This window comes from Schistocerca nitens, chromosome 1 (assembly GCF_023898315.1).
Source record: "Schistocerca nitens isolate TAMUIC-IGC-003100 chromosome 1, iqSchNite1.1, whole genome shotgun sequence".
In the NCBI taxonomy this organism is placed as follows: domain Eukaryota; kingdom Metazoa; phylum Arthropoda; class Insecta; order Orthoptera; family Acrididae; genus Schistocerca; species Schistocerca nitens.
The window spans coordinates 712,308,847-712,333,612 of NC_064614.1; the positions used below are offsets into that span (position 1 = coordinate 712,308,847).

General features: G+C 43.2%; 1 protein-coding gene across 1 annotated transcript in view; it reads right to left on the reverse strand.

Annotated features, from left to right (window-relative positions):
* Positions 1 to 23,968, reverse strand: part of LOC126196407 (cytochrome P450 4d2-like) — a 113,411-nt gene extending 89,443 nt beyond the window's left edge. Inside the window, exon 1 of the mRNA XM_049934566.1 lies at positions 23,751 to 23,968. Coding sequence (XP_049790523.1) covers positions 23,751 to 23,968 — 218 coding nt within the window. The remainder of the gene's footprint in view (positions 1 to 23,750) is intronic.
* Between the last annotated feature and the right edge of the window lie 798 nt (positions 23,969 to 24,766).

Below are 24,766 nucleotides of genomic sequence, written 5' to 3' on the forward strand. Positions count from 1 at the left end.
CACCCTCTCGAAACCTGGACAGCAAGCTACACCGCGATGCAGAGCGCCTCTCTTTTTGCAGAGTCTGCCACTTGAGTTTACTAAACATCTCCGTAACGCTATCACGCTTACCAAATAACCCTGTGACGAAACGCCCCGCTCTTCTTTGGATCTTCTCTATTTCCTCTGTCATCCCGACCTGGTACGGACCCAACACTAATGAGCAATACTCAAGTATAGGTCGAACGAGTGTTTTGTAAGCCACCTCCTTTGTTGATGCTCACTTATACTACGTTCAGACGCAGCCAACGACATTTTATGTAGTATACTCGTTAGCTGTTTCTTTCATTTTTTACTATAAATTTGATAGGTGTTTTTAGTCATTCTTTCTTTTTTCACAGCGCTATTAAAACGACTAAAGTGTCGAAACCGGTTCAGCCAATAAACAATATTTCTGTGAGCACTGACTTATAACCTCTATTGTAAAACTTAGCGACCTCCCTGACCCCCGATGCCAACAACATGGCAAATATTACTGTGTAATATCGAATATTCCTTTAACTACCTTAACATGCTGCCAGCAGGCTAACCTTATGCAGCAAACAGTAAGCCAATGAGACTTTGAGCCTGTGTCACCGTCACGTCTAAATCAGAATCCTGCAATCGCTGCGTCTGGTGTGTCAAAACACGCAAAACTGAAATCAAGTTGGTCAGAATATGCTACGAGTGCAACTCCTCCCAAATATGATATCTACTGTGTCATCTACACTGACGGAAAAAAAACCGCAATACCAAAAAGTAATTAATGTAGAGTACTGAAAATTGGAACTACATTTGCCTAGATAATACATTTAAGTGATTAACATTTCAAGGTCACAAGTTAATATAAGCGCCAGATAGGCCATAGAAAATGTGAAATGCTGGTACATTAAGAACCAGTGTTACCACCAGAATGCTGAGCAAGCATGTAAACGTGCAAGCACTGTGTTGTACACGTGCCGGATGTCAGTTTGCGGGGTGGTTCCAAACCTGTTGCACTTGGTCGGTCACTGCAGGGACGGTTTGTGGACAAGCTGGTGCTATCGTCCGATGATATCCCATATGTGCTCGATTGGAGACAGATCTGGTGATTAAGCGGGCCAAGGGATATGTCGACACTCTGTAGAGCATATTGTGTTACAACAGCGGTACGTGGGCGAGCGATATCCTGTTGGAAAACACCCCTCCCTAGAATGCTGTTCATGAATGGCAGCATAACCGGTTGAATCACCGGATTTCGCACACCAGACCGTTACTCCAGGCGTAGGTCCAGTATGTCTAACACGCAGACAGTTTGGTTGCAGGCCCTCAAGTGGCCTCCCTCTACTCGACACGCGACCATCACGGGCACCGAGGCAGAACCAGCTTTCATCAGAAAACACCACAGACCTCCAATGAGCTCTCGCTTAACACCACTGAAACCCGATCTTCTTGCGACAGTACATTCTCGTGACCACCGCTGTCAGCAATCATGTACAGAGACTACATTCCTGCCAAGTCTTTATGTAGACTCGCAGAAGGAACAGCTTCTCGTAGCCCTACTATACGACCTCGCTCAAACTCAGTGAGGTGTTGATAATTGCGATTTTGTCGCCCTGAAAGGCATTCTTGACTAACATCAACTCACCACGTCCAATCTCGAAGGTAACTAGGGTTCACGGCCGTTACAGCATGCATATATTTAAGGCAAACCTGATTTGCGTCCTCACAGTGGCGCTATTGGTGCCACCCTTATGCGACTGGCGTGAAGTTTGGAAAGACATCACCTTTCGGATTTAGAAACACACCTACCAACTTTCGAGGAGATAGGGTTTAAGTGCTACTCTTGGGTGAAAAGGCTGGCACAAGAAAAAAGGTGAAGTTTATTTAGTCAATAATGAAATTACAATGAAATCAATACGATTAGCTGCTGACGTACGTTGATATACACCAACGGGGACAGTTCAGAATGTGCGCCCCGACCGGGTCTCGAAACCGGGATCTCCTGCTTACATGGCAGACGCTCTATTCAGCTGAGCCACCGTGAGCCACCGAGGGCACAGAGGATCGTGCTACTGCAGGGACTTATCGCCGGCATGCTCCCCGTGAGACCCACATTCTCAACTTACAGTCCACACACTACATTCGTAGTAACAGGCACAGACTCCATGGGGCCTGAGGGGTCCGAGACCCTTCAAAAATTCGTTTGTGGGGGGGGGGGGGGGGCGGAGACCCCCAATAACTTAAGAAAATTATTTGTTATATTATGCTTTGTAAAATCACAAAATTATGTTGGAATTTTTTATTTTCCTTGTTTGACGATAATTACCTTTTAAAATACATTCAGTAATGAGTTGAAACAATAATTATTACGTTAGTAAGCAGGTTAACTGAAAACGAGTGGTGTGAATCATGATAGTGTTACGGTGCTGGGGTCACACTTAGAATTTGTCCCGGTGCGCGAACCTGTGGGTGAAGTCTGGCGCCGGCGGGCCAGCGCTGCGGCCTCGGCGGCATCAAAAGGACTGGAGCAGAAGCGCCTGGAACCCTCCGCCTCGCATTGCCTTGACGTTTCGAGACACCATGACGCCGCCATAGCTATAAAAAGCCCACCCTGCTGTCGCAGTCATTCAGTGTGGATAGTTTCGTTCAGTGCATGCTGCAGACGTGTTTAGTGTTCCGACTTCAGCGTCTAGTGGACTATTTTATATCACTATATTTTATTCGTTTACTTTAGTCTCTTAGTTATTGTGAATTAAGTTTTCAGTGGATAAATTTGTTACCAAAAAGGCGCGCTTGGAAGTTGATCATACTGCAAGTCAACCTCCAAGAATTATTGTGTTGTCAATTGCTTCGTCATCAGGCGAGAACCGTTCACAGCCGAAACCTGGACAATTCGGTAAGGGAAGATCATTACAGAAGTCTTGGTTGATCAAATATACACGGCTGGAATATGAAACATCTATCGAAAAAAATTTTCGCAAAATGTGCAAAGAGGCAGATGCTAAAAATCTTTTACAATTTTCTTGAAAAAAATAAGATGCATTTACTTCTGTAGGGTTTTCTAACTGGCAAAAGGCTTTGGAAAAAAATCCGTCATCATGAAAATACGTCTATGCATAAATGAGGTGTTCTGAAACTAAATTCTATCACTAACCGAAGTGTGGCCTCCCAATTGAATGATATGAGGAAAGGCCATTTAGCTCTTGAGACAATTTTTACTACCGTGCAATTGCTATGTCGACAAGGACTAGCAATTAGAGGGCACGAAGATGTAAACTCAAATTTTTTTCAATTGTTGGAACTCCGAAAGAATGACATAGCTGAGTTTAAAGATTGGTTAGGGCCTTCGAGGTATAAGTGGACGTCCAACGATATTCAAAACGAGATCATTGATCTACTAGGAAAGTCTGTGTTGAGAAAGGTATTGGATTCAGTCAAGAAGACTGAACACTCTTCTAATATGGTTGACGAAACAAATGATTCTTCGATTCACGAACAAGTGTCATTTTGTATTAGTACTGTCGATGATTCCTTAATCATCAACGAAGATTTTATTGGCTTATACGAAACCCCCAACACTGAATCACAAACTCTTTTTAGTATTTTAAAAGACATTTTTGCCCATCTTGATTTGTCAATGGATAACTTAAAAGGACAGTGCTATGATTGTGCCTCGAATATGAGAGGTAAGATCAAAGGACTAAAAAAGTTAGTTTTGGATATACAACCAAAAGCACGTTATGTGCACTGCATTGCTCACAGCTTAAACTTGGCAGTTGTAGACAGTCTCCGCCATCTTGTGTCTATAAGGTATATTATGGCTTTAGCCAAGTACTTAATAAACACCGTAAGGGGATCCAACAAAAGGATGGGACTTTTCAGAAGCACATGCTGTGAAAGCGCCAATGGACAAGCTGGTCTACAACCGCTTTGCCCGACTCGATGGACTATTCGAGCTTCTTGTATCTTGAGAATATTTACAAACATTGAAGAAATTCTAGAGTTTTTTGAAACATTTTCTGCAGAGGACAAAACAGAAGAAGGTTACAAATGTGCAGGCTACCTTGAGTCAATGTTACAATTCAAGACTTATTTCTTTTTACGTCTTTATTGCCATGCAATGAACCCAGTAGAGAATGTGAATGAAAAAAAATCAGTGCCCTCATCTAACTGCTGATCTGGAAAAACATGAGGGCTTGATTTGTATATTGAATGGAAGGCGTGATAGTTTTGAACACTTTTGGGAACTGCGTTTAAAATAAAAACCTTCACAAGTTGATGATCCTGCGCTTCCTCGGAATCGAAGTATACGAAAGAAGTAGGAAAACAATGAAGTCAGCTCACTGCACACTTTCAAAACCCCAAAGGAATACTACAAGGCAATTTACATTGAAGTTTATGAAATGATGCAATCTTGCATTACTGAGTGGTTTGCTTCAACTGGACTCACACAGGTCATTGCAGTTGAAAAAGAGTGCCTGCTTTTAGTGAACAGAGGTGAAACAAATTTGGAAATATCAACTGAGTTTTTCAAAAATGACCTAGACATTGAGAGACTGCGCTTACACTTGAATGTGTTAGCCGATATCGCTAGTAAAAAACAACTGGTCTTAAAAAACATGCGTGATGTAAGAAAGTACATTACACAAGAGCCTGCAGTTTGAGAAATGTTATGTGACGCAGTGAACTGCATTAAGCTACTGCAAGTAGTTCCAATCACGACAGCAACAGCAAAACTGTCATTTAGCGCCCTTAGACGTCTGAAATCATATCTCCGATCAACAGTGGTACAGAAGCGATTGAACAACTTGGCTGTTCCTCATGCCCAAAGAGATATTTTGGATGAATTGGATATCTGACCAGTCATCAATGACTTCATATTCAGTAATCCAGTCAGACAGTCGACATTTGCACCTTTCTAAAGACACTCTAGCCCTAATAATGACATTTAGAACAATATTAAAAAGCTTTATAAAATAGAGAATTAAATATACACATAATTTTAAATTTTCAGTATCGAAATATTAGTACTAGTCTAGTACTTTATTATTATATTACTATAGTACTGTATTAGTTATTTTCAAATACTTAAATTTTTTAGGTTGTAAGAACCAATTAAAACTCGCTATTTACATACTTTTTGACTGAAAGTATTAGGCATACTGTATTAACTTTATTAACTGCAGTAAAGAATTAACTTTGAGATGTTTAATGAACCCTGAGCCTTATTCAAAGTAAGCTTAAATTAGCTATTTCACTTATTCATCAAAGTGCTATTACTGTACAACAACAATATTTTATGTTTTATTCTTTTAATGATAGTTTAGGATTTATTTCAATATAATTTCAGTCTTTGCAGAGCTATATATTCAGTTCTCTGTAATAATGGCTCTGAGCACTATGGGACTCAACTGCTGAGGTTATTAGTCCCCTAGAACTTAGAACTAGCTAAACCTAACTAACCTAAGGACATCACAAACATCCATGCCCGAGGCAGGATTCAAACCTGCGACCGTAGCGGTCTTGCGGTTCCAGACTGCAGCGCCTTTAACCGCACGGCCACTTCGGCCGGCGCTCTGTAATAGTCTATAAGCATGATTGTTACTGTAAATTAAATTACCTTTTTACGAAAATATCGTGCTTGTTTATGTTTTGTTTCTTTTTTTCGAAGCCAAAAAAGTGTCAGGCTTGTCGAGTTTCCCGGAGTTTCGGGTTATCGAGAGTCCAGTTTTCGTGGTTCTAATGTTGACCATATGACTCTAAAATGCTTAAAAAACTCTAAAATTCATTATTTTCCATCCAAAATTTAGAAAAAGACCCCCAGTATGCCCCCCCCCCCAATATTTTTCATAAGTCGGCGCCCCTGCCTTTATTATCGTACTTGACGGTACTCGAGACATCTTGGCTGTAGTCCCACGTGAAACGGAAATCCAATGATGTTCCAGCAAACGCGGAAGAATACTCAGTGGAATGTTTACATCAGGTTTATTCTTATGATGAACGGATTATAAATCATGCCATTCATCAGCACCCTCTCTCACATATTCTCTTTTCTTTGGATTAAGCTGTTATAAAGAACATTAAGATACTCGAATATTATCTTAAGCTCGAAACCGGCTGCGCATAAACAGTTTATCAGCAGTTCGTAGCGGCTGAAATGTGATGTTCCTTGAAATATGAGTTGTGAATTACGGGACATCAACTACACAAAATTTATTCTTAAATCCCGCACGTCATTCTTCAGACAGCTTCCTCAACATTCAGTTAGAAGCATCACTCATCACTATATTCGGCAATCACCACCTGGTCATCACTGAGTAGGAGAGAGTTATCATACCCCACTGACGTCCCAATCCAGCTACATTGACTTCTCCATGTCTGTAATATTTGTTTGAGGTAAATTTTTACCATGGAGCCAGTGGACAACCCTGTCGAAGTCCTTTGCTAATTTGGAAATCCTCTGACAGCATATCACCCACTTTGACTGTACCGGTGCATCCAGGGCCCTACTGAGGTGATTCCGCACTCCTGACAGAACTGCAACACCCACCCTCCCTTTCCCCTCTCTATAACATTTGCTTCCTGCGATTTTTCCTACGCAGATTTATCAGAATTTATAATTCTGAAGTAGGTTCAATAAAAAATTAAGCATCATTGAAAAATATTACCTGAATAAACTATACAGGGTGAACATTAATAAAACTGACAAATTGAAGGGTTAGATTCCTGACTGAAAATGGAGGAAAAAAGGTCCTACAAAAATGTGACCGAAAAAGGACGGTCCGCGTGCATTGACAACAAATCGTCCCGGAACACAGCACAGTGCGGCATCGCATCTACGTCACCACAACAGATGTTCAAAGTGGCCACCATGGGGTGCAATGCACGCATTCACACTCGCATCACGGACTGCCGCGTTCTTTCGCACATTCCGAATAGCGTCAGACGCGTGGTGATCACGCTGCTGAAGGGCCAATAACTGGTTCAGCATATACAACGCTTTTCAGATAGCCCCAGAGGTAAAAATTCAGGGGGTTTAAGTCCACTGATCTATCAGGCCATGCTGTAGGGCCTTCGCGTTCCAAATGAGCCCTTCATTCCCGTAAAGTGTGAACCAACCACTTAATTTCAACGAACTGGTAGTAAAAGCATTTCACCATTCTCACATATCTTTACATTTCCAACTCGTTCGATTTGGCTGTGGCTTGCTCACCCGCTGTCTTTCCCTCTACGTCTACATCGGCGCTGTGTCCCTCATACCCATTTCACTTCACGATCCTATCCTATCTGTCAGATGTGGTCTCACACAATCAAAGCTACAAATGAACACACACCCACACACACACATACACACAGTCGCTTTATTGCAGGTTTTTTCAAGTACTGACTGTCGTTCAGACCATCACTGAAGCCTTGCCTCTGTAGTAGGGATTCTCGCAAATAAACTGTGAATTAAACTTTCCCTGAATGAAATTTACACTCTGCAGAGGAGTGTGCAACGATATGAAACTTCCTGGCAGATTAAAACTGTGTTCCGGACCGAGACTCGAACTCGGTATATTTACTTTCGCAGGCAAGTGCTCCACCAACTGAACTACCCAAACACGACTCGCAGCCCGTCCCCACAGCTTCAATTCTGCCAGTACCTCGTTTCCTACCTTCCAAACTTCACAGAAGCTCTTCTGTAAACCTTGCAGAACTAGCACTGCTGGAAGAAAGGGTATTGCGGAGACATGACTTCCACAGCCTGGGGAACGTTCCGGAATGAAATTTCCACTCTGTAGCGCAGTGTGCGCTGATATGAAACTTTCTGACAGTTAAATGTGTGTGCCGGACCGAGACTCGAAAGCGGGACCTTTGCCTTTCGCGGACAAGTACTCTACAACCTTTTTTCTTTAATCTAATTTTGTTCTACAGTGTTCGTTGTATTTGTTCAAGGCGGACGTCCCATGACACTCGTTCAGGTTCTTCGTTGATCCGTTCACTCAGTTTATTTTGTTACAGAGTGCTGCTAAGCCTCCGACCGAACACGCTGAGCTACCGTGCCGCCGACCAGCTAAGCTATCCAAGCACGACTCACGACCCTCCTTCATAGCTTCAGTTCTACCAGTACCTCGTCTTCTGCCTTTCAGACTTCACAGAAGCTCTTCTGCGGACATTGCAGATCTAGCACTCCTGGAAGCAAAGATATTGCGGAGACAAATTTGGACGGTAGGAAAAGAGGTACTGGCAGAATTGAAGCTGTGAGGAGGGGTCGTGAAGTGGGCTTCGGCAACTCAGTTGGTAGAGCACTTCCCCGCGAAAGGCAAAGGTCTCGAGTTCGAGTCTCCTTCCGGCACACTGTTTTAATCTCCTAAGAAGTTTAATATCAACGCATACTCCACCGCAGAGCGAAAATTTCATTCTGGAACAACCTCCAGGCTGTGGCTAACCCCTGCCTCCATAATATCCTTTCTTCCAGGAGTGCTGGTTCTGTAATGTTCGCAGAAGAGCTTCTGTGAAGTCTGGAGGGTAAGAGACGAGGTACTCGCAGAATTGAAGCTGTGAGGACGGGTCGTGAGTCATGCTTGGGTGACTCAGCTGGTGGAGCATTTGCCCGCGATAGGCGAAGGTCCTGTAACATCCACGAGATAAATTTTAGCTACAGTGCGACGAGAGGAAATTATGCCTCCAACAGTTATAAACATTATGTATTCGACGTATGAAAAAACAGTGAAAACTTATAAATATTAATTATTTATATAATATTCTATGATGTAATTAGACATATCGATGTGTATCATATAAAGACAATGATAATTGTAAATTGCTTTTATGATCTGCGTTTGTCTTTCTTTGTTTTTACCTTTTGTTGGTTGGCTTTTGTAAGTTGCGGACGCAAGAAATTGTAATTATTTAATTATTACTTGAAAATAGAGTTCATTATTATTATAAATATGAGTGAATAATTATTTGTAACTTTAATTCCTCTCTCAGTAAGCATTATCTGTGTTAATTATTGCCGGCCGAAGTGGCCGTGCGGTTAAAGGCGCTGCAGTCTGGAACCGCAAGACCGCTACGGTCGCAGGTTCGAATCCTGCCTCGGGCATGGATGTTTGTGATGTCCTTAGGTTAGTTAGGTTTAACTAGTTCTAAGTTCTAGGGGACTAATGACCCCAGCAGTTGAGTCCCATAGTGCTCAGAGCCATTTGAGCCATTTGTTAATTATTTCTGTCCTCTGCAACGAGCGCAGCCATTGATGATAGAGATTTGTATTGCGTTTTTGTCTGTGTTTTCCTTAGAAACAAATCAAATGTTTGCTTGATGAGGTCTAAATAGTGCACAATATGAAAGTATACTTTCTGTAAAGTTTAATAATCATTTCAAATACTTACTTATTTGGTCTAACAATAGAAAGTCTCTATCATTTGTCTGCCGCCATCTGAACAATTATCTCAGCGGCAAATTCAAATTTAAATTACGCAATTCTGCAGAATAAATGCCGAAGGTAATACAAATGTGTAAAAATAAATGTGCACCGGTGCTCCTGAACTCATTTTACTGAAAATAATTCTAATCAGATTGGTTCTTTAAAAACAGTGCTCATAGTACGATCGTTATAACAAACTTTTCTAGCTGATGTATGAAGCCGAAATTAATTACACACGAGTTGCGAAGAATATTGTTTCAGGTAACATACGTCAGTGTTGTGCGCGGCTGATATTCTGTGGTTTTAATGATCATTTTGCTGAAGATAACTGTTTCCATCATAATCCATAGTTGTATAGAATCTGTTGTATGAACTGTGATTTAGTGACACTTACACAACTTACAGACAACACTTTAACACGACGTTAACTTGGAGTTCTTTAGCAACTTGATCAAATCTTTAGCCGGGAGAAAAATTATTTAGTAATTACTCAGTGTAATAAAATAAGATTATCATTTCCATTTACAAATTAGCTAAATACCAAACCACTGAATAACACAGCGAACGCCACAGTCTCGTGTTTGACTCTCGGTCCAGCAAACAGTTTTAGTCTGCCAGGAAGTTTCAAACTTTCCCTATTTAACACCCTATAAGACGGAAACTAATTACCATACGAGTGGCAGACTTGGTAGCGTTAATGGCCAGAGTATGGGGTACATGCTTTTCATGCGTCGCAGCGCCACAGTCCAGTTCCAACTATGGCCACCAGGCGCCGTGGTCAGTCATCGTTATTAATAGTCTCACACACCTGACCAGTCGCAGTGCACTTGTTGACACTAGCTTGGACAAAAGTAGCAGAGCATTATTGGTGAAGCTCTAATATCAAAACAACAGTAATGCTGCAGCTGCACTTCGAGAATATCGCCGGCTGAAAAGATTCCGGAAGTGTCCTCTTTCTCCACCCGCTGTGCAGAGCGTGATGAAGAAGTTCGAATCAACTGGAAAACTGGGCGTCGGTGCGGGAAGAGGCCAACGACCGGTTGCACCACAGGTGGTTGATGAAATCGCGGTTGCTATGGCAAACAACGCTGGGCGCAATTCCCGGTCGTCAGGTAGTGCGCGTGCTGTGTCACGACAGTTGAACATCCCATGGTCCACTATAAGGAAGGAGCTTCGAACTACTCTCAAATAGTATCCATACAAGACCCATATTGTACAGCAGCTTGTACCTCAGGTCGCACAACAACGTATTGGCGTCGGTCTCCGCTTCATCGCAAGAACTGAAGTTGACAAGGGCTGGCCCTGAACCATCCTATGGACAGACGAAGTTCATTTTCTCCGACAAGTGATGTGAACACACAGAATTATCGAGTGTGGGGATCTTCCCCTCCAGTCAGTATGCATGAAGTTCCTCTGTATGGTGAACGTGTCACCGTATTGTGTGGCTTCATGGCTACATTCTTCACTGACCCAGTCTTTTTTGAACAGGTTGGCACTCAAGGACTAAAGACGTGCAGTGTGACTGGCCAGCGTTTTTGCGATATGCTTTTCCAGCATCTCATACCCACCCTACAGGAGAGAGACGCACTGAACTCAACAGTTTTCATGTAGATGGGTCCCCACGGCATATCGCTCGTTAAGTTCATCTGCTTCTCCAAAACACATTTGGAAACGATCGGATTATCAGCCGGTCGTTTCCAAATGCTTGGCCGGCGCGATCATCTGATCTCACTCCCTGTGATTTCTGGTTGTGGGGCTACGAGGTCATCGGTCCCTAGGCTTACACACTACTTACTCTAACTTAAACTACCTTACTCTAATGACAACACACACACCCATGCCCGAGGGAGGACTCGAACCTCTCCGACGGGGGCAGCCGCGCGAACAGTGGCAAGGCAGAAACAACGAAACAAACATGCCAAATTTAAACAGACGCAAAATCCCCAAGATTGGTGATCCTTTACAGAAGCTCGAAACTTAGCGCGGAGTTCAATGCGAGACGCCTGTAAAAGTTTGCACAACGAAACTTTGTCTCGAAGCCTGGCAGAAGATCCAAAGAGATTTTGGTCGTATGTGAAGTATGTTAGCGGCAAGCAACAATCAATGACTTCTCTGTGGGATAACAATGGAGATACTATCGAAGACAGTGCTCCCAAAGCAGAGTTACTAAACACAGCTTTCCGAAATGCCTTCACAAAAGAAGACGAAGTAAATATTCCAGAATTCGAATCGAGAACAGCTGCCAACATGAGTGACGTAGAAGTAAATATCCTCGGATTAGTGAAGCAACTCAAATCATTTAATAAAAGCAAGTCTTCTGGTCCACACTGTATACCAATTAGGTTCCTTTCGGAGTATGCTGATGCATTAGCTCCATACTTAACCATCATATACAACTGTTCGCTCGACGAAAGATCCGTACCCAAAGAGTGGAAAGTTGCACAGGTTACACTAATATTCAAGAAAGGTAGTAGGAGTAATCCACTAAATTACTGGCCCATATCGTTAACGTTGATTTGCAGCAGGATTTTAGAACATACATTGTGTTCGAACATTATGAATTACCTTGAAGGAAACGGTCTATTGACACACGGTCAACATGGGTTTAGAAAACATCGTTCCTGTGGAACACAACTAGCTCTTTATTCACATGAAGTGCTGAGTGCTATTGACAAGGGATTTCAGATCGATTGCGTATTCCTGGATTTCCGGATGGCTTTTGACACTGTACCACACAAGATGCTCGTAGTAAAATTGCGTGCTTATGGATTATCGTCTCAGTTATGTGACTGGATTTGCGATTTCCTGTCAGAGAGGTCACAGTTCGTAGTAATTGACGCAAAGTCATCGAGTAAAACAGAAGTGATTTCAGGCGTTCCGCAAGATAGTGTTATAGGCCCTTTGCTGTTCCTTATCGGAGAGTGGAATGTCAGATCCCTTAATCGAGCAGATAGATTAGAAAATGTAAAAGGGGAAATGGATAGGTTAAAGTTAGATATAGTAGGAATTAGTGAAGTTCGGTGGCAGGAGGAACAAGACTTTTGGTCAGGTGAATACAGGGTTATAAATACAAAATCAAATAGAGGTAATGCAGGAGTAGGTTTAATAATGAATAAAAAAATAGGCGCGCGGGTAAGCTACTACAAACGCATTATTGTGGCCAAGATAGACACGAAGCCCACGCCTACTACAGTAGTACAAGTTTATATGCCAACTAGCTCTGCAGATGACGAAGAAATTGATGAAATGTATGAGATAAAAGAAATTATTCAGATAGTGAAGGGAGACGAAAATTTAATAGTCATGGGTGACTGGAATTCGAGCGTAGGAAAAGGGAGAGAAGGAAACATAGTAGGTGAATATGGATTGGGGGGAAGAAATGAAAGAGGAAGCTGTCTGGTAGAATTTTGCACAGAGCATAACTTAATCATAGCTAACACTTGGTTCAAGAATCATAATAGAAGGTTGTATACATGGAAGAATCCCGGAGATACTAAAAGGTATCAGATAGAATATATAATGGTAAGACAGAGATTTATGAACCAGGTTTTAAATTGTAAAACTTTTCCAGGGGCAGATGTGAACTCTGACCACAATCTATTATGAACTGTAGATTAAAACTGAAGAAACTACAAAAAGGTGCTAATTTAAGGAGATGGGACCTGGATAAACTGACTAAACCAGAGGTTGTAGAGAGTTTCAGGGAGAGCATAAGGGAACAATTGACAGGAATGGGGGATAGAAATACAGTAGAAGAAGAATGGGTAGCTTTGAGACATGAAGTAGTGAAGGCAGCAGACGATCAAGTAGGTAAAAAGATGAGGGCTAGTAGAAATCCTTGGGTAACAGAAGAAATATTGAATTTAATTCATGAAAGGAGAAAATATAAAAATGCAGTAAATGAAGCAGGCAAAAAGGAATACAAACGTCTCAAAAATGAGATAGACAGGAAGTGCAAAATGGCTAAGCAGGGATGGCTAGAGGACAAATGTAAGGATGTAGAGGCTTGTCTCACTAGGAGTTAGTAGATACTACCTACAGGAAAATTAAAGAGACCTTTGGAGAAAAGAGAACCACTTGTATGAATATCAAGAGCTCAGATGGAAACCCAATTCTAACTACAGAAGGGAAAACAGAAAGGTGGAAGGAGTATATAGAGGGACTATACAAGGCCGATGCACTTGAGGACAATATTATAGAAATGGAAGAGAATGTAGATGAAGATGAAATGGGAGATACGATACTGTGTGAAGAGTCTGACAGAGCACTGAAAGACCTGAGCCGAAACAAGGCCCCAGGAGTAGACAACATTCCATTAGAACTACTGACGGCCTTGTGAGAGCCAGTCCTGACAAAACTCTACCATCTGGTGAGCAAGATGTATGAGACAGGCGAAGTACCCTCAGATTTCAAGAAGAATATAATAATTCCAATCCCAAAGAAAGCAGGTGTTGACAGATGTGAAAATTACCGAACTATCAGTTTAATAAGTCACAGCTGCAAAATACTAAGAATGGAAAAACTGGTAGAAGTCGACCTCGGGGAAGATCAGTTTGGATTCCGTTGAAATATTGGAACACGAGAGGCAATACTGACCCTACGACTTATCTTAGAAGAAATATTAAGGAAAGACAAACCTATGTTTCTAGCATTTATAGATTTAGAGAAAGCTTTTGACAATATTGACTGGAATACTCTCTTTCAAATTCTGAAGGTGGCAGGGAAAAAATACAGGGAGCGAAAGGCTATTTACAATTTGTATAGAAACCAGATAACAGTTATAAGAGTCGAGGGGCATGAAAGGGAAGCAGTGGTTGGGAAGGGAGTGAGACAGGGTTGTAGCCTCTCCCCGATGTTATTCAATCTGTATATTGAGCAAGCAGTAAAGGAAACAAAAGAAAAATTCGGAGTAGGTATTAAAATCCATGGAGAAGAAATAAAAACTTTGAGGTTCGCCGATGACATTGTAATTCTGTCAGAGACGGCAAAGGACTTGGAAGAGCAATTGAACGGAATGGACAGTGTCTTGAAAGGAGGATATATGATGAACATCAATAAAAGCAAAACGAGGATAATGGAATGTAGTCGAATTAAGTCGGGTGATGCTGAGGGAATTAGATTAGGAAATGAGACACTTAAAATAGTAAAGGAGTTGTGCTATTTGGGGAGCAAAATAACTGATGATGGTCGAAGTAGAGAAGATATAAAACGTAGACTAGCAATGGCAAGGAAAGCATTTCTGAAGAAGAGAAATTTGTTAACATCGAGTCTAGATTTAAGTGTCAGGAAGTCGTTTCTGAAAGTATTTGTATGGAGTGTAGCCATGTATGGAAGTGAAACATGGACGATAAATAGTTTGGACAGGAAGAGAATAGAAGCTTTCGAAATGTGGTGCTACAGAAGAACGCTGAAGATTAGATGGGTAGATCACATAACTAATGCGGAGGTATTGAATAGAATTGGGGAGAAGAGGAGTTTGTGGCACAACTTGACGGAAGGGACCGGTTGGTAGCACATGTTCTGAGGCATCAAGGGATCACAAATTTAGCATTGGAGGGCAGCGTGGAGGGTAAAAATCGTAGAGGGAGACCAAGAGATGAATACACTAAGCAGATTCAGAAGGATGTAGGTTGCAGTAGGTACTGGGAGGTGAAGAAACTTGCACAGGATAGGGTACCATGGAGAGCTGCATCAAACCAGTCTCAGGACTGAAGACCACAACAACAACAACATCTATATAAAGGATTTGGGAGACAATCTGAGCAGCCGTCTTCAGTTGTTTGCAGATGACTCTGTCGTTTATCGACTAATAAAGTCATTAGAAGATCAAAACAAACTGCAAAACGATTTAGAAAAAATATCTGAATAGTGCGAAAAGTGGCAGTTGACCCCAAATAACGAAAAGTGTGAGGTCATCCACATGAGTGCGAAAAGGAACTCGTTAAACTTCGGTTACACGATAAATCAGTCTAATCTAAACGCCGTAAATTCAACTAAATACCTAGGTATTACAATTACGAACAACTTAAATTGGAAGGAACACATAGAAAATGTTGTGGGGAAGGTTAACCAAATGCTGCGTTTTATTGGCAGGACACTTAGAAAATGTAACAGACCTACTAAGGAGACTGCCTACACTACGCTTGACCGTTCTCTTTTAGAGTACTGCTGCGCGGTGTGGGATCCTTACCAGGTAGGACTGACGGAGTACATCGAAAAAGTTCGAAGAAAGACAGCACTTTTTGTATTATCGCGAAATATGGGAGAGAGTGTCACAGAAAATATAGGATTTGGGCTGGGAATCATTAAAAGAAAGGCGTTTTTCGTTGCGACGAATCTTCTCACGAAATTCCAATCACCAACTTTCTCCTCCGAATGCGAAAATATTTTGTTGACACCGACCTACATAGGGCAGAACGATCACCACGATAAAATAAGGGAAATCAGAGCTCGTACGGAAAGATATAGGTGTTCATTCTTTCCGCGAGCTATACGAGATTGGAATAATAGAGAACTGTGAAAGTGGTTCGATGAACCCTCTGCCAGGCACTTAAATGTGATTTGTAGAGTATCCATGTAGATGTAGATGTAGATGTAGAGGCGCCTCAGAGAGCGCGGCGGTGGGCGCCGTATTGAGCCCCTTTTATAGCAGTAGTGGTACCGATACGTAATGGAATGATGTACCGTAGCAACATATTAAAAGTGTTTCAATTTGCGCCGGCCGGAGTGGCCGTGCGGTTCTAGGCGCTACAGTCTGGAACCGCGCTGGCGCTACGGTCGCAGGTTCGAATCCTGCCTCGGGCATGGATGTGTGATGTCCTTTGGTTAGTTAGGTTTAAGTAGTTCTAAGTTCTAAGGGACTGATGACCTCAGAAGTTAAGTCCCATAGTGCTCAGAGCCATTTGAACCATTTTTTTGTTTCAGTTGAATTGACTCTGCATTACTTCTCTTCCCCGTGTCCTTGACGTTAATAGTACCAAGTTTGGTACCCGCGCAGTAATTGGTTTCCGTGTTATAACGTGTTAAATAGGGAAAGTTTAATTATAAGCACCCGGTATTTGTCCACTTCCGCTATTGCAGCAGCTCTCAGGTGAGGATTACTCTGCAGCTTGGTAAACCTCATCAAATTCAATTAAGAGACAAGAAGTAGTTTTGTTTATTGGAAATGTGATTTTTATACAGAATTGTATGTGTCTGTCATGTCTTTCTTACAGGTTTAATTTAACTTTCACATCAGAATTTTTATTAGGAAGTCCGTATAATTTGATCCGGGGATCCAAAAAGTTCTTTCTGCGCAAACTGAATTTTTCTTTGTACCGTGAAATCGTCGGAGTAGCTCTTCGACTAACTTCTCGGCCATCTGCTGCTCATCGCTAAGAATTTCGGTGTTATTGAAAAACTTGTGTCACCATCTTATCAACGACCGACTGAGGAGCAAGATTAAATGTATTTCCTTCTTTATACGAAACAGGCATCTCTGTTTATTTTTTCTTGTCCATTTCAACCATGATCCATTTAAATTAGATCGGATGCTTTACGTAAATCATTAGGTGCCCATTATTACACAGTTAGGCCATTTGTTGATAATATTATTAAATGTTACAAAGCTTTATTGAGTGAGTGTGTGAGTGAGACGTAATGAATGAAGTCGCTGCTGATTGACAAACTAAGCAGCTTTGTCAGGCTTCAGTACTTCAAGAACGAACTACTTCATTTGAACGCTTCGCAGTAAGGAGAGTAAATTAGTGAAATATGTCACAGGAATGCACTGGTTTGATCCATCGCTAGCATTGCTACCTCCATCGTAGCGCCTCGTTCCAGTCCTCAGCGGCAAAAATCGTCACAAATCGGAAGCCTTCGGCTTTTCTCGCCGACCGTTTGGTACCGTACAATACCGCAGCAAAAACTACATTGTTGAACATGAACGAACTGTGTGGGTGCCAGTAGCGTGAAACAATCATAGTTTCCACAGGAATCATGTTAGCGACAGACATCTTTCCGGTACTAGTCGTTTCTTTAGTTTCCTACTTGGACGAAATGACACTGTAGATATAACAGTAGGACAACAGCGCGTGTTTACCGTGGCGGGCGGTGGGAAGGCCAGTTTCGCAGGTAGATCACAAAAACAAGAGGGAGGGGAGGAGGGGGCATAGGAGAACTCACGTCCCTCTCCCGTTTAATATTCTTAAACTTTCTTTGTTTTTTTTCATTTTGTTTCTCTCTCTCTCAGTTTTTGCGTCCGCTTTGTGCCTGTGCCGTTGGTAGTGAACTATCTCACTGCCCCGTCGTTAGGGGGTTTTCAGGTCTAGAGTACCGAGTTTTATCTTTTTTTTAAGGTGAAATCAAAAGGTACAGTAAGTCAAACAATATTTTATTCATCCGTCTTTTAGCTGCATCAAAAATTTTTTTGTCCAAAACTATTAAGAGGCTATTAAGCAAAATGGCGCCGAAGATCGTAATGCAGGCGGATGGACTTGGTTCAGGCAATTGGGTGGTCTGAAAGAGACCAGACCAAAAAATTATTAAAGTATACGAGTGTAGTTATGATCAGAATCTATGAAAAGTAAAAATGTCATTTTTTCACAAAATGGCGGCTATTTGAAAAAAGTACAAAAAAACGACTTTTCTGGGCTTTCAAAGGTTCATAAAAATCAATATTTTGAAAATTGTTTAGCTTTTAGAGGTTCCGACCATAGTAAGTTCAATTCGCTACAAAAGCGGCATGAAAAACGGGAGAGTCGTTTCTCGACAATCCAAACACCCAACAAAAAATGTGACTTTTAGGAAGCTTTGGAAAAGGTTTTCGTCCTTTTTTATATATACACTCCTGGAAATGGAAAAAAGAACACATTGACACCGGTGTGTGAGACCCACCATACTTGCTCCGGACACTGCGAGAGGGCTGTACAAGCAATGATCACACGCACGGCACAGCGGACACACCAGGAACCGCGGTGTTGGCCGTCGAATGGCGCTAGCTGCGCAGCATTTGTGCACCGCCGCCGTCAGTGTCAGCCAGTTTGCCGTGGCATACGGAGCTCCATCGCAGTCTTTAACACTGGTAGCATGCCGCGACAGCGTGGACGTGAACCGTATGTGCAGTTGACGGACTTTGAGCGAGGGCGTATAGTGGGCATGCGGGAGGCCGGGTGGACGTACCGCCGAATTGCTCAACACGTGGGGCGTGAGGTCTCCACAGTACATCGATGTTGTCGCCAGTGGTCGGCGGAAGGTGCACGTGCCCGTCGACCTGGGACCGGACCGCAGCGACGCACGGATGCACGCCAAGACCGTAGGATCCTACGCGTAGGGGACCGCACCGCCACTTCCCAGCAAATTAGGGACACTGTTGCTCCTGGGGTATCGGCGAGGACCATTCGCAACCGTCTCCATGAAGCTGGGCTACGGTCCCGCACACCGTTAGGCCGTCTTCCGCTCACGCCCCAACATCGTGCAGCCCGCCTCCAGTGGTGTCGCGACAGGCGTGAATGGAGGGACGAATGGAGACGTGTCGTCTTCAGCGATGAGAGTCGCTTCTGCCTTGGTGCCAATGAGGGTCGTATGCGTGTTTGGCGCCGTGCAGGTGAGCGCCACAATCAGGACTGCATACGACCGAGGCACACAGGGCCAACACCCGGCATCATGGTGTGGGGAGCGATCTCCTACACTGGCCGTACACCTCTGGTGATCGTCGAGGGGACACTGAATAGTGCACGGTACATCCAAACCGTCATCGAACCCATCGGTCTACCATTCCTAGACCGGCAAGGGAACTTGCTGTTCCAACAGCACAATGCACGTCCGCATGTATCCCGTGCCACCCAACGTGCTCTAGAAGGTGTAAGTCAACTACCCTGGCCAGCAAGATCTCCGGATCTGTCCCCCATTGAGCATGTTTGGGACTGGATGAAGCGTCGTCTCACGCGGTCTGCACGTCCAGCACGAACGCTGGTCCAACTGAGGCGCCAGGTGGAAATGGCATGGCAAGCCGTTCCACAGGACTACATCCAGCATCTCTACGATCGTCTCCATGGGAGAATAGCAGCCTGCATTGCTGCGAAAGGTGGATATACACTGTACTAGTGCCGACATTGTGCATGCTCTGTTGCCTGTGTCTATGTGCCTGTGGTTCTGTCAGTGTGATCATGTGATGTATCTGACCCCAGGAATGTGTCAATAAAGTTTCCCCTTCCTGGGACAATGAATTCATGGTGTTCTTATTTCAATTTCCAGGAGTGTATATACTGACGACCAGTCTGCGATGCCTGGAGCATACAGGCGCTTTCCTCGACCTTGTAAATCTCATTTGATAGCACCGCTTCCTCCCGGGCCACAGATCTGGCTTGTTTACTAGCCGCAGATGTGCGGTGCTGTGAACGTACAAAGCGGTCCGCGATTCGCGCCTTCTGCAAAGTTCGAACGCCATGCTGCCAAGTTGAATGCCCGTGATAGTCGTCTGTGCGATTATCATGAAGCAGTCGTTGAAGATAACTGTAGCCAAATTGTCTGCAGTTCCGACTAGTTCTTTACCAGAATATATATGTTTTGGGGAAAACATACAAACCAGCGAATTTATCGACTCTTTAGAGTTTAAGAGTTTTGACGTCAACACGTCTTTCCAGTAAATTATCAATCGATAGGTCTTCGTATACATGTCTGACTGCCGGTCCGATGATCAGGTATTCAACTATATGAAACAGTTTACTGGCAAAGCTGTTTCGACCACATGTCCTCCATAATGTATGGTATCGAAATATGCAATAAAAATCGATTTTTTTAAACTTCTAGACCAGAAAACCCCCTTACAGCCCTGGATGGAACAGCATTGTCAGGCGCAGTTCACACAGAAGTGGCTGGCGCGAACGCCTGGCGCGGTCGTGACGCGTCGTTTCGTGGTCCGCGCCACACTCATTTGTCGCCACGAGTGCAGCACCGAAGTGACGCGGGGCGGAGACGACGAAGTGGCGCACTGCTGTTCTCACACCGTCATGTGGCAGTTTTCCCGGAGGAAGACCATTTCTACTGCCCCTCAGTGCCTTGCCTTTTTTGTCCTTCCACTCACAAATGTGAACTTCACGTTTCCTTAGTCGACTTACGAGCTTTTGCGGTTCGCTGCAACAAGGGATTTTGTAGTGAATAATTCCAGGTAAGCTGCTAATAGTTCTATCAGTGATGTTTCTTCTTTAGTAAACCTTCGTTCGGCTATAGCGCCATTCTCAAGTAAACCTGTATATGTTACTTTTGGCGAGTCTACTTACGTTTATAAAAGTTGTACATAAAGACCAGTTTACATAATACGAGGTTTGTCCAGAAAGTAAGTTCCGATCGGTCGCGAAATGAAACCACAGTGAAAACCAGAAACGTTTTCTTTTCAATAATTATGTACATCTTCTACCTACTCCTCTACATAGTCGCCACACCAACTTCGAGTGTTGTTCTAGTGTTGTATCAACTTTCCGATATCATCGTCATTGAAAGCAGCCGCCTGTGCTTTCGGCCAGTTATCTACACTGGTCTGCAGCTCGTTGTCTGTGGAAAATTTTGCCTTCATAGCCAGCGATTCTTGTGAGCAGAGATGAGACCCAGGGGGAACCAATTACGGACTGTTTTGTGGGTGATCAAACACTTCTCATCGGAAACGCTGCAGGAGCATTTTCAGTGCCCCTGCAGTGTGCGGCCGAGAATTGTCATGAAGAAGGAACTGCTCGACAGTTGTGTTATGTGGGCTGCATGACACAGGCGAAATCTCTAACCAGGCCCTCATACTTGGCGGGAGACGCTATTCCCTACGCATCGTTACGTGCTCACTGTTCACTCAAAACTGAAAAAAGGAACGCGACACGATCGACGCGCATACTAGAGACACTGCCCAACATATCTATGCGAAGCTTAACCGGATTTTCCCAGTGATTTCCATTTCGCGACTGATCGTAACTTTTTTTCTGGACAACCCTTGTATATACTTACATCTACTTGGAACAGATCCCACATTGCCTCAATTAGTAAACTGTCGACTGACTATTTGTTTCTAGATTATTATAGTCACGTAAGCTCTATTTGCATAAAATATTTTCGTGAAATACTTTTGACAGCCAGCATGACACTTTATTCTCGTTATTGCTTTATGTTTATAGTGCAATCTTTGCTAGTCAGTGATGTTAGTTGTGATTCATTACTATTATAATTTTCTTATGATCTGCAACTATAGTTATGTTATGTTTTGTTTTTCTTTTACTTTGTTTCTTAACCGTACTCGTTTTCCAAAATTTCAATAAAATTTTCTAGATAATTTTTATGTTTGAGATCGATTTGTAATTACAATCATCCGAACGATATCCTTAATGAATAAATCAACCTCAGAGGTAAAAATTACCTAGAAAATATTATTGACGTTTTGGAAAGTCGGCACAGATAAAAAACACAGTTAAGAAAAAGCAGACGATAACTGTAGACGCAAATGATAAAATCAGAATAGCAATGAAACAACTAACGTCACTGGCTAGCCGGCTGGGGTGGCCGAGCGGTTCTAGGCGCTACAGTCTGGAACCGCGCGACCGCTCTAGTCGCGGGTTCGAATCCCGCCTCGGGCATGGATGTGTGTGATGTCCTTAGGTTAGTTAGGTTTAAGTAGTTCTAAGTTCTAGGGGACTGATGACCTCAGAAGTTAAGTCCCATAGTGCTCAGAACCATTTGAATTATCACTGGCTAGCGAAGATTACACTGTAAACATAAAGCAATAAGGAGAATTAACTGTCAGACTAGCCGTCAAAAATATTTCGCTAAAATGTTATACACAAATAAACTTACATAACTATAACAATCTAGAAACAAATAGCCAGTCGACACTTTACTCACTGAGGTAATATGGGCATCTGTTCCAAGCAGATGTAAGTATATACTATATAAACTGCTCTTTATGTACAACTTTTTTAGACGTAAGTAGACTCACCAAAAGTAAGATCCTCATGTTAAACTGAAAATCGAGCTATAGCCGAAAAAGCCTTGTAGTAAAGAAGAAACATTACTAATTGAACTGCTAGCAGCTTATCTGGAATTATTTATAATAAAATGGCATTATGACGCATTCTATGCTTAGAGTGCGGCCGAAAGGAAGAGGGAGAATTTTGTGGTTCGACAATAGAAGCACGACCGTCCTCCGTCTCTTCGACAGTGCTGTTCCAGTGTGCATTGTTCACGTCTCGTCCGCGCCACGTCCCTTCCCCTTCGCCGCCAGGCGACCGCGTCACACCACTTGCATATGAATTGGGCCTAAGACTCCAAGTGCATTAAGCCGGGTGCACACACGCAACAAAAGTGTCGCCACAGCTAGTGGCATATTGTAGTTGCATGTGTGAACTCCCAATTTTTAGTGCCGCGACTTTACTTTTGTCACCCCATAAAAAGTTCAGCTTGGTTGTACGTTGTTGCGCCACTTTCCTATCTCCATTGCTCCCTGGTGGTAGTATTTCGGAACACGACCGTTTTGTCGGAGTTATCGTTGTGTAATTGCTGCTGTACGCCATCCGATTTCAGTGGTTCTTTTTTTAATTTTATTTGCGAAAAAAGTGAAAACAATGGTCGGCAGGTACTCTTTCGCAGCTGCTGAAACTACAAAAACAGCAACCCATGTTTGATTTTCTACAGCAGTATGTTTGTAAGTGAAATACTTCCAAACTTATGACGTATCCCACTGTTTTCGGAATTTCTTGAATGTGCAAAGAAACTTAATGTATTTCACCAAAAAAGCGACTCATATAACGTTAATAATTTGTGAGACCAAGCATTGTGTAAATTGTGGCTTAGACATAGGAAATAGTTTCAGAGTGTGATGTGGCAGCTGTTAAACTAGAAATTGGTTACTCTAAATACTCTGTATCAACGAGTATAATAGGAGTCTAAAATCTTGGAAGATGGCGTGTCTGCCGATAATATTTTCAGGCCAGCTGTTACTTTGTCACTGTACACAGCATTTTTGTCTCTGAGTGTTATTTCTTTTATAAATGTGTCGGTTTCTCCTGATTTATCCCTATGCGAAATCTATTTTTGGATCCGACATTTGTGTTTCGTCTTGCTTGTATCGAACTCTTGTCACAGTTCTAAGGTCAGAACCTGCATTATAACATTCATACCCTCCCATATGATTTCAGCTGACGCCATATTGAAAGCAGTACAAGTACGTAGAATTTGTGGCGTCCTGTGTGAACGGTAACTCACGATGCCAATACACCAAGCCACAAGATGTGTCGCCACATTAGATGCGTGTGTGAACCCGGCTTTAATGTAGGGTATTCATAACGCTACGTCACAATTTATTTTACAGGGGCTAAAAGCTAAAACGGACCTGAAAGTGTTACCGTAGCGAGCGCGCAGCTGAGAGAAGGTCTCCATGAGCACGGGCAGCCGCCAGAAGAGGTGAGCGTTGCCGATGAGTGGCAGCGTGGGCGGACCCGGGACGTCCGTGCGCGGCCGGCGGGCCCACAGCAGGCAGAGAACGCCCGCCATGGCGACAGGCGCCAGAGATACTAGCAGCAGCAGCAGCACCAGAGGCAGCATCCACATGGCAGCCGGTAGTCAGTGCCGCGCCGCCGCCGCCCCCCTATATGTAGCGTGCTGGATGCGCCACACCGTGGATCGCCCCCAGCGGGCCGCTGTGTTTTGCTTCTTTTCTGTTCCCCACATACCACGGCTTGCGTGCAGCCCTCAGCTGTGGCTAGGTACTCTCCAGCACTCCAGTGTACACACATAAGGCGAGAAACGTCCGCAAGACGTAATTATATCACGCCTAGCCAGTAGCGGATAGCGTTCCCAGATAGGAACTCTACGAGACGTGGCCGTATCAATGCGGAACAGACGCTGTTTCTGAAATACCTGTCTGTTACAACAACTGGGTTACGTTGCTGTCTTCAGTCGGTAGACTGATTTGATGTAACGGAGTAGTCATAAACCTTTATTTATCACCTCGAAAAATTCAAGCTGTGACAATGAAATATGGTCATCTACATCTCCACCTATACACCGCACGTCAACTTATAATGTGTGGCGTGGTGTACTTTTGATACCACATTCTTTTCTCCTGTTTGCTGTTACATATACGAACGACACGTTAATCAAAATGTTACTAGAGAAAGCTCCGTAAGACATTAAATGTCCCTAATTTTCTCCTCGTGACCATTTCGCGAGACGTGAGTGGGAGGAAGTAATGTACTGATCGACTCTTCTTGGAATGTAAGCTCTCGAAATTTCACAAGCAAACCTCTCCCTGAGGTAAAATGTCTCATTGTAGCGGCTGCCACTGGAGCTTTTTGAGCGTCTCCGTAACCGAATAAACGATCCCGTCGCGAAACGCTCTGCTCTGCT